This window comes from Amphiura filiformis, chromosome 12, assembly GCF_039555335.1.
Source record: "Amphiura filiformis chromosome 12, Afil_fr2py, whole genome shotgun sequence".
Classification (NCBI taxonomy): Eukaryota; Metazoa; Echinodermata; class Ophiuroidea; order Amphilepidida; family Amphiuridae; genus Amphiura; species Amphiura filiformis.
The window spans coordinates 22,548,725-22,564,194 of record NC_092639.1 but is presented as its reverse complement, the minus strand read 5'-3'; the positions used below and the strand labels follow the sequence as shown (position 1 = coordinate 22,564,194).

Genomic DNA, 15,470 nt, shown 5'->3' with positions numbered 1-15,470 from the left:
AAGCAACATTTAGGCCTACTAGGCTATCAGTGCTAAGGTGAGTTATGGCCCGAAATTGGAGACTTGGAGAAATATCAGTATAGAGGCACTGTTAGGTCAATGCATGAACAGGTAAGCTTACCTTTTGTGTGTGTGTGTGTGTGTAGGGTAGGCTAAGCATAATTATGACAGGCAGCCAAATTGGAAATGGAGAAAACATCGGTATGGTGGCACTGTTATGTAACTGCCTGGATTGGGGGGGGGGTGGCTAGGCTAAGCTTATGATTTCACCAACATGATCAAAGACCCATGTAATTCAACACTTGTATAATTCATGCATTTGCCTTTGTGGTCATGTTTTCCCTGCTGCTTCTGTCATATCTGTGTGTCTGTCTTGCTGTCTGTCATAAGTTTAGCCTGCCTACCCCCCTTCTACACACACATAAGGTAAGTTTACCTGATCCAAGGCCCGTGTCATGAGCTCCTGCAGCCTTTATGTTTGTTTGTTTGCGTGCATTACCAAATTAACTTCATGTCTCAGACATTATAGGCCTACAGATTGGGATCAACATTGTCAAAATAAATTGATTTTAATTTGTTCCATTACATGTGCTATCTACAGTAGATAGCACATTAGGCCTATTTGAATTTGGCGCCAAGTTGAATTTGGCCCCAAAATGTCAACTTGTGATCGGTCACTCAAAGTGAAGTTATATAATGTTAATTAGTATTAAAACTCTTAGGAAATTATAAAATCAAACATCTTGAGGTCCGTGAAGATTTCACATCACCAAATAATGTCTCTTGTGGGATTCCGTCCTGATCTGCGCTGTTTTTACATTTCGGTAAAATTTTAACCAACTATAAATCAATATTAAAAACCAAAAAAATTGTGCAGATTTTGTGAAAAATTTGTGCCAGGTAATAAATGTAGGCTTGAATCTAAGCATCTACCAAGATTGGAAAAGATGCTGGGCTTTTATTCAGATTTTTCATGTATTTCTTAAACCGGCTGTTTCTAGGTAAAATCACAAGTGCTTCTATTTTGAAAATTGGGTGAAAAAAGTGTATTGCATTCGTGGTCCGGTAGCTCGAAAATTCAATGGTCACCAATATATTTAATTTAGTTTGTTTACTTGCTTGTATGTTTGTCAGTCAGGAAAACATCACTTTGAAAAATTGAGTCGCTTCGTAAGGTAGGTAGAGCCATTTGAATAGAGGCCATTTTGTACACAAAGTATAGGGAAATGTATTACTATTGTGCACCCTCAAGCGAGAGTACGTGTGTGAGCCTATACGGAAGACGTTTTGATTCAGCAAGTTAGACCTGTGCCAAACAAGTTTTGATTAGCATTTGCATATTGACTGATGAGGTGTTTTGATTGTAATTCATATAATTTATAGCTAAAATTACAGAAAAAAGCAACATTTAGGCCTACTAGGCTATCAGTGCTAAGGTGAGTTATGGCCCGAAATTGGAGACTTGGAGAAATATCAGTATAGAGGCACTGTTAGGTCAATGCATGAACAGGTAAGCTTACCTTTTGTGTGTGTGTGTGTGTGTAGGGTAGGCTAAGCATAATTATGACAGGCAGCCAAATTGGAAATGGAGAAAACATCGGTATGGTGGCACTGTTATGTAACTGCCTGGATTGGGGGGGTGGCTAGGCTAAGCTTATGATTTCACCAACATGATCAAAGACCCATGTAATTCAACACTTGTATAATTCATGCATTTGCCTTTGTGGTCATGTTTTCCCTGCTGCTTCTGTCATAACTGTGTGTCTGTCTTGCTGTCTGTCATAGGTTTAGCCTGCCTGCCCCCCCCTTCTACACACACATAAGGTAAGTTTACCTGATCCAAGGCCCGTGTCATGAGCTCCTGCAGCCTTTATGTTTGTTTGTTTGCGTGCATTACCAAATTAACTTCATGTCTCAGACATTATAGGCCTACAGATTGGGATCAACATTGTCAAAATAAATTGATTTTAATTTGTTCCATTACATGTGCTATCTACAGTAGATAGCACATTAGGCCTATTTGAATTTGGCGCCAAGTTGAATTTGGCCCCAAAAATGTCAACTTGTGATCGGTCACTCAAAGTGAAGTTATATAATGTTAATTAGTATTAAAACTCTTAGGAAATTATAAAATCAAACATCTTGAGGTCCGTGAAGATTTCACATCACCAAATAATGTCTCTTGTGGGATTCCGTCCTGATCTGCGCTGTTTTTACTTTTCGGTAAAAGTTAACCAACTATAAATCAATATTAAAAACCAAAAAAATTGTGCAGATTTTGTGAAAAATTTGTGCCAGGTAATAAATGTAGGCTTGAATCTAAGCATCTACCAAGATTGGAAAAGATGCTGGGCTTTTATTCAGATTTTTCATGTATTTCTTAAACCGGCTGCTTCTAGGTAAAATCACAAGTGCTTCTATTTTGAAAATTGGGTGAAAAAAGTGTATTGCATTCGTGGTCCGGTAGCTCGAAAATTCAATGGTCACCAATATATTTAATTTAGTTTGTTTACTTGCTTGTATGTTTGTCAGTCAGGAAAACATCACTTTGAAAAATTGAGTCGCTTCGTAAGGTAGGTAGAGCCATTTGAATAGAGGCCATTTTGTACACAAAGTATAGGGAAATTTATTACTATTGTGCACCCTGCAAGAGTCCTGAAGGAGTGCAGGCAGGGCCGGATTTACCTTTTGGGGACCCTGGGCCAGGCAAAAGTTGGAGGCCCCAAACTCACTATGAGAGAGATATGTGCACTCAAGTGGCTAAGTTTTGGTTTACAAATAGGGAGCGATCGGGGCGGAAGCATTACATCAGAGGGACGAATATATTTTGTTCCGAAAAAAATTCAATTTCAGACAATTTTAGCTCAAAATGAAGGTCAATTTTGCTATATAAAGGGGCAGTGCGCGCGAAGCGCGCAAAATTTTGCTACATTTCCCGGCCCGGGCCCATCTGGCCCAATGGTAAATCCGGCCATGAGTGCAGTGCAGAACTTGCAAGCCCACTCAGACTGCTGTTTGAGCTTTGCTTCTCCAAGGGAGTTTTCCCAAGCCAATGGAAGACTGCATCTGTCATCAAGAAAGATTCGAAGTTTAATCTATCTATGTACCGCCCTATCTCTCTGCTATGCATCATCGGCAAGGTCATGGAGGCTGTTGTACATAACCAACTCCAGAAGTACCTCCTTGAAACCAATTGATTTCAGATTTTTCATTTGACAAGGTCTGGCATAATGACCTTTGCTCAAAACTCATGGCAAACATGGCAAAAGGAGTATCCGGCAAGCTGCTCACCTAGATTAGGAGCTACCTGACAGATCGTTCCATCAAAGTTGTCTTATCCTGCCAGTCATCAAGTACTTCCTCCATCAATGCATCAGTTACCCAGGGGTTAATATTGGACCCATTTTTATTCTCTGTCTTCATTGACGACCTGGGTGATGAGAATGAAAACCAGCTCTTATACCTCTACGCAGATGATTCCGTCTTGTTTTGCGAGAGACAACCCGAAGCCGTTACTGTTAGCCTAAACAGAGACCTGAAGAAATTGAGGATCTGGGCAGACAGATGGAAGGTGACCTTCGAGCCATCAAAATGTAAGGCAATGACAATATCAAGAAAGAGGTATCCAACCTAGCTAGATCTTCTGTTTGTTATCTTTTGGTACCACAAAACTGGCTGAGAAGGAGGAGCTGGAGATCCCGAGAGTCACAGTTGACAGCAAGCTGAACTGGACAAAGCACATCTCCAACGTCACATCCACAGCAGGATAGAAGCAGGGTTCTCTGAGGAGAGTTGCAAACAAACTTGATGTGAGAGGCAGAGCAACCGTTTACAAGGCCCAAGTTCGCAGTGTGATGGAACACGCTCAACTGTCTTGGATGAGTGCCAGCGCTACCACTCTAGGATTATTAGACTCTATCCAGAGGAAGGCCTTTCGAATCATGGGTGTGAGCGATGAGGAAGCGATTGCAGAGCTGAACATTACATCTCTCCATCAAAGACGTCAAGTTGCTGCAGCAACAGTCCTCTACAAAATGCACACCAGCTTGTGCCCACCAGATCTGAAGGCACTGCTACCAAAGCCATTTGTAGTCAGAAGAGCTACCCGCTCCAGCTTGTCCATGCCTTGCCATGCTCTCACAGTACCAGTTTCTAGAACCATATATATATATACTGGCAGGACTTTCATCCACACTGCAGTTTACGTTTGGAATAGCCTACCAGATGGACTAGTCGGAGACGTAACTGACAACGCACAGTGTCGACGTCCTATACGATAAATATAAATTTAATACTCCGTTGGTGAGCGACGGGCGAGTGGTATTTCACCGAACGCAATAAAAGGAATTCTATCTGATTGGCCAGCAATCGATCGCTTAGGTCGCTTAGTAGTCAACTACAAACTCAAAACTGAGCAACGTATTCAATTCGATTGAAATCGATATTCTATTATTGCCGTAGATAAAGAGAGTGATAGTGTGTCAATAATGTACATTGTATTGCAGCTGGATTTTACATCCATTCCTTTATATTATTATTTTCTCAAAGAGTTGAATATGATCACAATTTTTACCCAGGATTTCAAATGTTTTACCCGCAAATTGCAGTTAAACATATCCACAGCAAAATACCGGTCCTCACTAATTAGTGTATTTAATTTCCAGTTAGTGTATTTAAGATAAAACCTGACAACAAATAAAATTTTCTTGCAATAGAAATATCATATGGGATACTGATATGGTAGGCCGCAACCGCCACAACGTGGAGCTGCTACGCGTAGCTGACTTTTTGCTCCGTGGAGCCAAATTGACCAATCATGATCATGTTAGAGTTTTTCATTACTCGGAGGTAAAACTGACCAATTAAGTACGACTTACTCATTACGTGAAGCGAATTTATTCATTAAGAATTTGCCAGACGAGCGTCACGTAGTTGCAAGATATCCTCGGTCACGAAAGTTATGATTCAAAAAGTAGTTTATGAAAAGTACGAACTGACTTATTATTAAGATGGACATGCACTCATAAGAAACTCATACAGTATTGTACACAACTATATAGCTAGGCAGAGTGGTGGTAAACTATGCACACAGTTCTGCGATCTGCAGTGTATCGCCGGGAGCTAATTTGTATAACTTGTGCGGTGTCCCTGCGGAATTCGACCTTCAGCAAACTGCAAACCAGTTCGGATTTACTTTATATACTAGTAGTAGGACATACATACTGTAGTTACTGTCCGTTTTCCTATACACAATACTCAGTGCGCTCACCATTGACGCGTGACCTCTACAAATAGTGTATGTTAGAAGTATAGGCCATTGCCTAGTTGACGTCACTGTGTAAAAAATAACCGGCCAATATTTAAAGTATTCTCTGAAATTCTAGAAAATATAGTTTTGTAACATGTCTAAATTTTTAGCTAATTTAGGTGTTTGGAAATATTGGTACTTTAGTGTTTTAGGAAGGATATGTAAACGACAGATAACACCAAAAATATGAAGACATTATTTCTAAACCGTGTTAAGTCATTAAGCTTCTCATTTTCAAGAACGCTGGTTAACAATAAGCAGACTATTGTCTCATTTCGTAGACAAAAGCCCACAGTATTGTTACCTTGCGTTCGCTTTATAATCGTTCACCCAACTGAAACTATAATACCAGCTCATTGCTCATTGCACAGGTAAAACAGACACAAGTGCAGTGTGTATTTAACCAGAGAAGATCTGATGTAACATAGTTGAGCTGTTTTCATTGAGTGTTATCTTGGTTTAATAGCTTTTAATGGGGTTTAAGTCCTTCAAAGGTCGTGGTGAATTCTACTGTAGACATGACTGCATCATGATTATTTTAAAGTCAACAACATTCAACAATATGATCACCGTGATAGTATGACAGTATCAGTACCGTGGGTGTCAGTGATCCTGGCCTGACACAGTAGACAAACAAACAAACAAACACGCCACACACATGACACATGCATGCAAGGTAACATTGACTATACACTAATCAAACAATGGTATTGATCCTATTTACAATCGATTCATTTAAAATCCCCATAGTAAACATTAATTTTGGCAAGAGTTTTCTCTCTCTGGAACGAGGATGCATCCACTGGCTCCGCGTAATGAAAAGATCTAACATGATTGGTCAATTTAGCTCCGCGAAGCGAAAAGCAAGCTACGCGTAGCAGCTCCACGTTGTGGCGACTAGCAGCCTTTAGTTGGGTCCCCGTCGGCTACAATGCATCCAAAATGTGAAATGATTCGGCCATGGCGGATATTTTAAACTGCATTCCATCACCCGTTTTACACCTTCCGCGAAAACACAGGTAGACAAAAGAAGTTTACAACACAATACAGTTCCAACAGTTGTGCAAATAAAAGCCGCCTTACACCTAGAGAAGGTCGAAGAGGGTTAATAGAATAATACAATAGAGATAATTCCGCTGGTAATCCCGTCGCATCTATTCATAGATGTACAAATGGATGAACAAAAGGACTATGTATATGAATAGATGCGACAGGATTACTTCTATTGTATATTATTATTCTATTAACCCTCCTCGTCTTTGCATCTTCTCTAGGTGTTAGGCGGTTTTTATTTGCACAATCGGGTGCTCAAAACCCCAGGTTGGTGCTAGCGGGAAACCAAAGATGGCCGACCAAATCCTGACCATGACTTGGCTCGTTGGATTCGTCTATACTGATCATGCGAAAATCGTAAAAACATAGAATAGAAACAGTGTGGCAGGCTCTCAAAATCTCAAATTGTATACTTAGCCTAAGTCGCTCGGCCTATCTCGAATAAAATCACCATGCGTAGCTATTGAAAAAACGTGAGGATTCATCGTACTATCACGGCAATTTTTAACACGAAGATATAGGGACGATGACGGTGTGCAACGGTGAATCATCTCCTTCAAGAGCCGAGTGCATAAGCACCTCATTTCATGTGTCTGATGCTTAAGTTACTGTACACATTCGCTCTTGTTGTTCCTAAGCTGCTGTGAACCACTGATTGGCCCATGCGACTTGTGTCACTCCTCATGGGCTATTGTTCACTCTAGCATTTACTAAAAGAATGATATCCAAACAAATTGGCATTTGCAAAGGCGGAGGCAAAGATTTTTGGGCAGGCCAGGGGGGGGGGGCGATTACTGACAAGCCGTGAGGGGGATAGCATTTTGGCATGCCGTTTGGAATGGCTCATAACTATTGCACAGCTCAGACATTTATTGTTTTAAACTCAACATAATATAACTATATAAAGTTGCAGTTGTTAATCACTTGCATTTTTTTATTTTGTCTTTCAGCATTTAGTCGTATCTTGTTAATCATTGTGATGGGAGCGTTAAGTAAAGAATATTACTTACTTGTTGCTGTTCTTTATTTGTCTGACGTGATTCTTGACTATGCTGATGGTATAGCCGCTAGATATTTCAATCAGTGTAAGTGAACATCAAAGACTCTTCTAGATTTATCATGTTTGGAAGTTTGGATAAACTTTTAATAAATGTTATATAGGCCCACTCCGGGGGCTTACTCCACCCCGGGTACTTATGTATAGTTTTATATATAGACCCAAATCGCGACAATTCCAGTTATCTCAAATCGAAATTCCCCTGCTCATTGACTCAGTCACTCGGGGAGCTGATCCTGGCTGCGATGGTTATTTTATATAAAGGTTGATTAGGGTTCTGCGGCTGTATAGAGCTGCGTCCCTGAATAATGCCAAAGGTTTTTAAGCTGGGAAATGCCAGCTCCTTTCTGAAAAACGCAATGATCTTTAATGCAACATTAATGTTTCCAAGCGATTGATAATGAACCACTGTCTTTGTTCTTTTATAGGTACTAAATTTGGCCAAGTTCTTGATGCCATTTTCGATCACATCGCAATGGCATTAATGTATACAGTAACATATGCAGCAGCTACGAGCCAAGTTTATAAATTCTACATGTGGCTCCAGATAATACTGAAAGTAACTAGCCACTGGATGTTAATGCAGGGGTTTGTATCATTATCTTTACACTCATGGTCCCATGTTCAATGGCGAAGATCGTTATTAACTTATATTTAAAATTCAGAACTCATGTTTCTGAAATTGTGGAGTATGAGGTTTTGTACTGGACTCATTCAAAGGTCATTTTATGAATGCCGAAACACATGGGTTTTTTCTTAAAAGCAAAAGTGCAATTGCTAATCATTGGTAGTCGATTTTACACGATGCAAGATTGATATGCGCGAAAATGTCAAAAGTAGCCAAACTCGTTTTCTGGATGATTTAGTTAATGGCATAGAGTTTGAGTCCGAACTAGTAAAGAAACCAAGTAACGTTTTGTACAGGACGCTCTGTGGATATATTTGGGTTAGCATTTTGTCTTGCTACATTAGTAGAACCAATGATTTTTGGCATCCTTACACCTCAAGTGATTCCCAAGAGTAGTCGAAGGTCATAATGGGGACAAAATGTTAATTTGTTTTATCATGTTGTAATATACATCAAATTCTTCTTCTCCATGTTAGGAATAAAAAAAAGTCAATTGTCATATTGCACTAGGGTGTTTAGTTCAGGAGTAAATGAGGTCAAATGTCAAATATCTCATGCACAGAGGCCGAATTTTCTCAAATTACTCCTATTGACAAACGAAATAGGAAAACAATTTGATTGAGAAATTTATAACCTCTGAGTCGGATGAAACCATGGGTCAAAGGTTACGCATGTACATATTTCTATTGGACTTTGGCTACATTAACTCTGAAATGGGACATGACAATGCAAATTGCACCAAATTGGTAAATTACGTGTATGTTTGAGATTTCTTATGTTAAGGGAAGTAATTTGACACCAGTTTCGATGAAATCGAACCATTTTTAAATTTTGACCTATGTGTATACAATTTTTGACATTTTGACCTATTCAATCTCAAGCCGGTTAACAAGTATATCAAACCGCATAGATTCAGGATGGATGGAGATGCTGGTATCAGTTTTATGTATACCGATCATCACTGGACTGGACCTACCTACACGTACCTATACATTTGGAAGAACAGCACTGATTCAGGTTTAAGGTGAACAGTCAAGCATTCAAGTTCCAATGCTTAACGTTCGGGCTGTTAACTGCCACCAGAGGTTTTAGCCGACTAGTGGAAAGAGTGGTGGCGTATTCAGACAAACGAGGTCAATTTGTGTGTCTATCTCGACAAATGACTGGTATACAGTCGTCGATCACACGAGGAGGCACAGAAACACATTATTGGTCCAGCGGGTTGTGACGAAGTGTGGTTTTATCTGAACGCGAAGAAATCCATCAGGACAATGTGGTTTCAGGACAATGGTCTGCATTTGAAACCTGTTCTTATATCAACCTGTTAGAACTATGGGTAGCAAGAAGACCTTCTATGCGTTCTAAACTCAGTTGACAGGGTGCAAGTTCATAGTTCAGTCTGACAACTCGACGGTGGTAGCATCAATAGACAAAGAACACACAAAGTCCCCTTCGACTGTGTATGCTTGCTGGAGCGAAGTCACCGTCGGGGCATGTCACTCAAAGCGATTCATATTGACGGGTGTCGAATATCTTGGCAGAATCCCTCTCCAGAGGTCGGGGGGGGGGGGGCAGACCAACAAATCGAGTGGTTGCTGTCCCCGCAAGTAGTACAAACCGTATTCGCCAAGATGTTCCACCCGACAGTGGACTTGTTTGTTTCAGCGTCCAATCACCAACTGTCAGTCTACTGCTCGAGGATGCGAGATCCGAGGGCGTTAGGCGTGGATATACTGTCAATGAGTTGGAGGGGAATGACTGCCTACGCATTTGCACCAATATCGCTGCTAGAGAGTCGTAGAAAGATAGCACGCGAAACCTACAATGTGCTGTTAATATCGCGGTTTTGGCCCAGACATCTGTGGTTTCGACCCATGGTAGATCTTCTGGTACAATCCATGTAGCTGACAGACCTCCTGCGAATGCCGGGAGTTCAGGCCATTGACTACATGACCAATATCGTCTCCCACAGTAGGAGAAACTCAACGCTTAATGTATTCTGGACGTTTGAGTGTCTACTATCAGTGACGCGATGAGGCGAATTGCTCTCCAACCAGAGCAACTCCGTCATCAAATAGCTGCATGCCTTCCTTTGAGAGGTTTGATCCCGGTCTGTAGTTGAACACTGTAAGAAATTATAAGTCGACCATTGCGGCACTCAACAGAGGGTCTGAGGACGGTTCAACGTTGCAGAACCACCCAATTATTTCTCGGCGAAATGTATAATACTCATCCCTTCGATGTTGGGGTTTAAGAATGCTGGGCAATAAGCGCAATCGCGGACGTCATGTTAGCTTAGGGACAGCATGGTTAGGAAGATATGTCCATAACTTCCCGTAGTGTTATTGAAAAGGAGTGCTTGAAATTCTAGTCATGTAAAATCCACAAAAAAGGGTATTTTAACTCAATTTTGTTCTCGACTTTGAATGAAAAGAGAAAAGGGGATTTGGTGAAAAGTCATTGCAAAAAGTGTCTTTACCCGGTGGTCTTTGCAAACTTTGAAAATTGCTTAGTGGATTTCATGCTAACTTTAAACTTCAAGATTGTTTTTTAGACCAAACACCTTTGTGGTCACTCATTGTCTTATTTGCGCCTGTCTTCTTATTACAGCTCAGCTATGATGAATACGGGTACGCACAAGTTAACTGGAAATGAAGTCAACAGGTTAACGGCCATCTATTATACTCCGGTAAGTCAACTTATAAGCTTCCACTCTATGTGGCGCAACAGGGATGGGGTGGGGGGGGGGGGCGTATGTGCATGGGGGAAACTGCAAACGAGAACTGAATTGGCAACCTATGGTGACTTTAAGAAAGGGGTCGATAGAGAATCATTCATACAGCTTGCCTCAATTTGTCGCTCGCAAACCAGCGGAATTTGTTAATGGTTTACATTAGTAATATCGTGAATTTAGTGTCACCGCCCTGACCATGAATGCTCAAGTCAGATAAACTGTGATGCGACCAACAGTGTCGTACAAGGCGAAATACAAGTCTTCCCACTGACACACTTCCAGAATTGCTTTCCGGGATTTTCCTGATAGGCCTCAACTGTTACTGTTACCAAATTGTCCGACAAGCATTGCGTACGTGAAACCCAGAAGTTAAATGTCGACCATATCATTTTGTACTTTGGGATATGCATATTTAGAATTTGGAAGGTCAAAATTTAGTATTATTTTCACCACACCACCATTAACACAACAAAAAGACATTTCAGAATGAATAAAACTATTGTACCGTTATTATGGAGATAATGGATTTGTGATTTGTTTTTCAGTGGGTTTTGGATGTGACAGTAATTTCTGTGGCTATATTTGATTGTGCTCAGTACCTCATTTGGTTTACTGATGGCCCTACAGGTTAGTATCATAAAATATATGTATATATAACACAAATTCATTTTCCCGAATAAAAATACAATCTCTAAAACTTTATTGCAAAAGAAGTCCAGAGGCGACTTCATTTATATAAAGACCTCAGAAAAAGTAAGACAGGAGCCGTTACAAATACGCCTATAGCTTCAGAACCATAAATCGTATTCACAAAATTTAAACATAGAAAGAAAGGGGGTTCATTTGGTACGCGCATTCTGGTACCCCATTAGCCAAATTTCGTTTGATATAACAATAACAGCATTATTTTAAAAGAAAAAAACCCCGAATTAAAAAGTTGCCGGAAGTTGTATAAGTTGTATTGAGATATGTTTACCGCGAAGATGATGGCGGATTTTACATGCCGTAACCATTGATCAACTTAAATTCGGGTTTTTTCTCTAAAAAACTATCGTGTTGTTCATATTGAGTGAAATTGGGTGTCCGATGCGCGTACATATACACCACCTTTCTGTCTATGTTACAATATTATGTATGCCATTTAAACGACTAATAGTAATAGGTTTATTTGTTGGCTCTTTACAATCCGTTGCCTGACTTAATATAAACGAGCTTAATTTTGCCTCTTATTTTGTTTTTTTTTTACAGTTTTCTCCATTGGATTAGTGCGTTGGGTTTACTTCTTGTTTCTTCCATTCCAAGTCTTTAGTATATCAGCATACATTGGTAAACTGGCACAAGGAGTGGTATTTCTCACTGATTTAAGCTTACGTGAACGAGAAAAGGACGGACGTAACAAATAATGCAGATAATTAACATGGATATTAATTTTTTCCATCAGCATCTATTGATGAAATAATGTTACACTCTTCCCCTCCATAACGGTTTTTAAATTCAATATTGGGGCTTAAGTGCTGGCCCGTATTATATATATATGAATTATTAAGGGACGATTTCAACGTGTTTCGACGCCTGTACGCTTTAGCTCTGATTGAAGACCTTCTTTGTTGAAATTGGTTGAGAATTAAAGAAACGGTGATCCAAAACCAAAGGAAGATACGAAATAAAAAGTTGCACTTTTGTATTCTAATCAATGAAAGCACGACGCTAGTTTTTCGTGCTAATCAATAAAATCACGCCGTGCCATGAGTACTGGTCCGAAGTCAAAATAGGGCATGAGTACGGGTACGTGTCCGAAGCCACGGGTACGAGTACGGGTAAGGGTGCGGAAATTGGGACTCGAGTACGGGTACGAGTACGGGTACTACAAGTCTGGAGTGTATGTATTTATAACTTTTTAATACAACTTTAGGTTTCTTGGCTTGAGGTAACTCTCACAATATTTATTTAAACAAAGTATTCAGACTTTGAGAGCACTAAGAAATATAACTTTGTCTCACTATGGATCTCATTCCAGTCCTCTTTTTTAAAGATCTCAAGGTTTTCAAAATAAAGGATATGTACAAATTTTATCTTTGTGTAAGTATTCCATGGGACTGCTTAGGTACTTCAATTTAATGCAAAACATTTATAAATACAGTACAATAATAGCTAATAATTACCAACTGGCAAGAAATAACACCACTTTTTCATTTAAAGGAGTTGGAACCACCGGCCCCATTCTTTGGAATTATATTTCTTCTGATGCCAAAACTTTTACACCTCTTAGTATGTTTAAATCACAATGTAAAAATACAATTATCATGTCTTACTAGATTTAAAAGTCAGGAGAGTATTTCGCAATCTTTCATGGGTCCAGGCTATTCGTGTTTATATATTTGACTTAGTTGACTATAGTTAAGGTATTATCTGGGTTTTTCATGTTTGTTGTCAAATTAATATAAGTTATAATATAAGGTAATGTAACGTAACGAAACGTAACGTAACGTAACGTAACGTAAGTAAGGGGTCATTCATTTTTTCATCATCGATTTTTGATAAATAAAAGCATGTTATTAATCATGATGAAAGCATTCAGTTGAACTCGAAATTATACTGATATTTATTACATCAAAATACTAGTATAAATTGTTATGAAAAGGTTTATATAATTATAATTTATTAGTGACAGTAAAAGTAAAGTGTACGTAGGCTTATATTATATTATTGAATGCAACATATCATAATGTCATAATTATATTGGCACTTCAATACTGAACAATTCTGATTTTAGAATCTACCAGTTTATTAATCGCGAAAGTCCGAGTTAAAAATCGAAAGCTAACAAACAGAGGGAGTACGGTGACTGAAAAGATCAGTTGTGAAAATCTATCAATTGTGCACACATTAATTAAATCAGAGTTTTAAGCTTAAATACAATATCCAGAGTATGCACAATGGGCAAGTGGACTACGGAGTAGTCTAATTCACTGCTGGCCTTTTGGCGTTTCGAACTGCTCCTTCATATCATAATAACAAAACAACTTGTCCAATTTTATCATTCTACATTAATACACTGTAATATAACCACAACAGTAGTAGTGACTTACATGTATACGGTATGTTTATGTTTGAAGTATGATATGGAAATAAATTCGATTTGATATTCTTTGATATTTGTTTCATGCACTGGAGTTCGATTAAACCTTTTGAATCCCAACTCAAGTTGTTTCTCAAGTTCTAAAGTTTAGACTAAACTACTAATTTATTTGGCGCGCGATCTGAGTTAGTCCCTTTCTCATGGTTGAGTCCCTTTCTCATGGCTGTGTCTCTTACAATTCTGCAATTTTGTTGCAAACTATTCATGCCCTGGGCTAGGAACCGACCCCCCCCTAGGGATTTTTGGAGATAACTGTTTTTGGAAACCTTACCCAGGGAATTGAAATCAGGTTGTCTGCAAAAATGTCGACCCTGGGTTAAACAGTGAGGGCGCTTTTTTCAAAATGGCCCACAGAATCCCATATAATAGCATTTAAATACCAATTTGAAGTAGGCTCATTTTTTTTATTTTCTTTTCTTTGCAAATATGGTGTAATATTGACTTTGGCAAATAAAAAGCATTGACTGAGGGCGCTTTTTTCAAAATGGCCGCCAAAATGCCTTAAAATCTCATATAATGGCATTTAAAATAGCAATTTGGAGTAATGGTTAGATTTTTAATTTATTTTATTTGCAGATATGGTGTAATATAGACTCAAGCCTACTTTTGTAAATAAAAAGCAACGATAAAGGGCTCTTTTTAAAAACATGGCCGTCAAAATGTCGCGTAGGCAACAACAAAATTCCTTTTAAATGAACCCAAAAAATAACCAAAATCTGTAAATATTTGCAATTTGGGAAAATGCACACAAAACAATAATATTCCTGAAATTCCCGAAATTTGGGTCGGTATTCATTTGTACAGGAAATTTTTTTTCCCAATTTGTTCAAAATCTGGCTCGGTCGGGCCCGTAGAACAGGGTTTTCTTTTTTCGTCGCCTTAAGGACTAAAATGTACTACAAATAGCCATTTTTAAGTATTACCATGGCTTTTATGTAATTTCGTGCTGCAGTTGGGTTCCATAGTAATCTAAGTCGTCATACTATTTAATTGAAAGATTCTGCTAGAGGGCGGTTTACAAAATGGAACTCGAATATCCACTTAGAATAATTGACATTGTATTTTCGTTTTCTCAACCAGACATAGACTCGAATGTAAGTTCATACGTGCTGGTAATAAACAATTTTCACATCAGTTTCGCGACTGATAACGTAGGTGTCATCCACATAACGAAGCCACACGGAAGGTTTAACATGTGAAATGCCAATCAAGGAGAGGGCAAGAAATCGTCGACCTACATCACCCTACCCTATATAGAGGGGTTGTCACAGAAACTCCAGCGTATTTTCAAATCCTACGGTGTCGCTACAAACTTCAGACCGCACAATACGCTGAGAAAACTACTAGTCTCACCTAAGGATCCCACGCCAACTGAGAAAAAATCAGGTGTGTTTTACGAGATTCCCTGCGGCGAATGTACAAGTTCATACATCGGCCAGACAGGTAGACAACTCGGAGATAGACTGAAGGAGAAAGTCAACTGCCCCCAGCCGCAAACCCTCTGCAGTTGCAGAGCATAAAACAGAGTCTCACCACAACATTGACTGGGAA

At 39.2% G+C, this 15,470-nt stretch overlaps 1 protein-coding gene across 1 annotated transcript in view; it reads left to right on the top strand.

The window, feature by feature from the left end:
* The window catches only part of LOC140165952 (CDP-diacylglycerol--inositol 3-phosphatidyltransferase-like), a 49,981-nt gene extending 36,691 nt beyond the window's left edge, over nt 1-13,290 (top strand). The window contains exons 2-6 of the mRNA XM_072189293.1: nt 7,312-7,446; nt 7,847-8,006; nt 10,657-10,735; nt 11,326-11,407; nt 12,029-13,290. Of these exons, the coding sequence (XP_072045394.1) occupies nt 7,312-7,446; nt 7,847-8,006; nt 10,657-10,735; nt 11,326-11,407; nt 12,029-12,183 (611 nt within the window). The 3' untranslated portion in view covers nt 12,184-13,290. The remainder of the gene's footprint in view (nt 1-7,311; nt 7,447-7,846; nt 8,007-10,656; nt 10,736-11,325; nt 11,408-12,028) is intronic.
* Nucleotides 13,291-15,470: the final 2,180 nt, after the last annotated feature.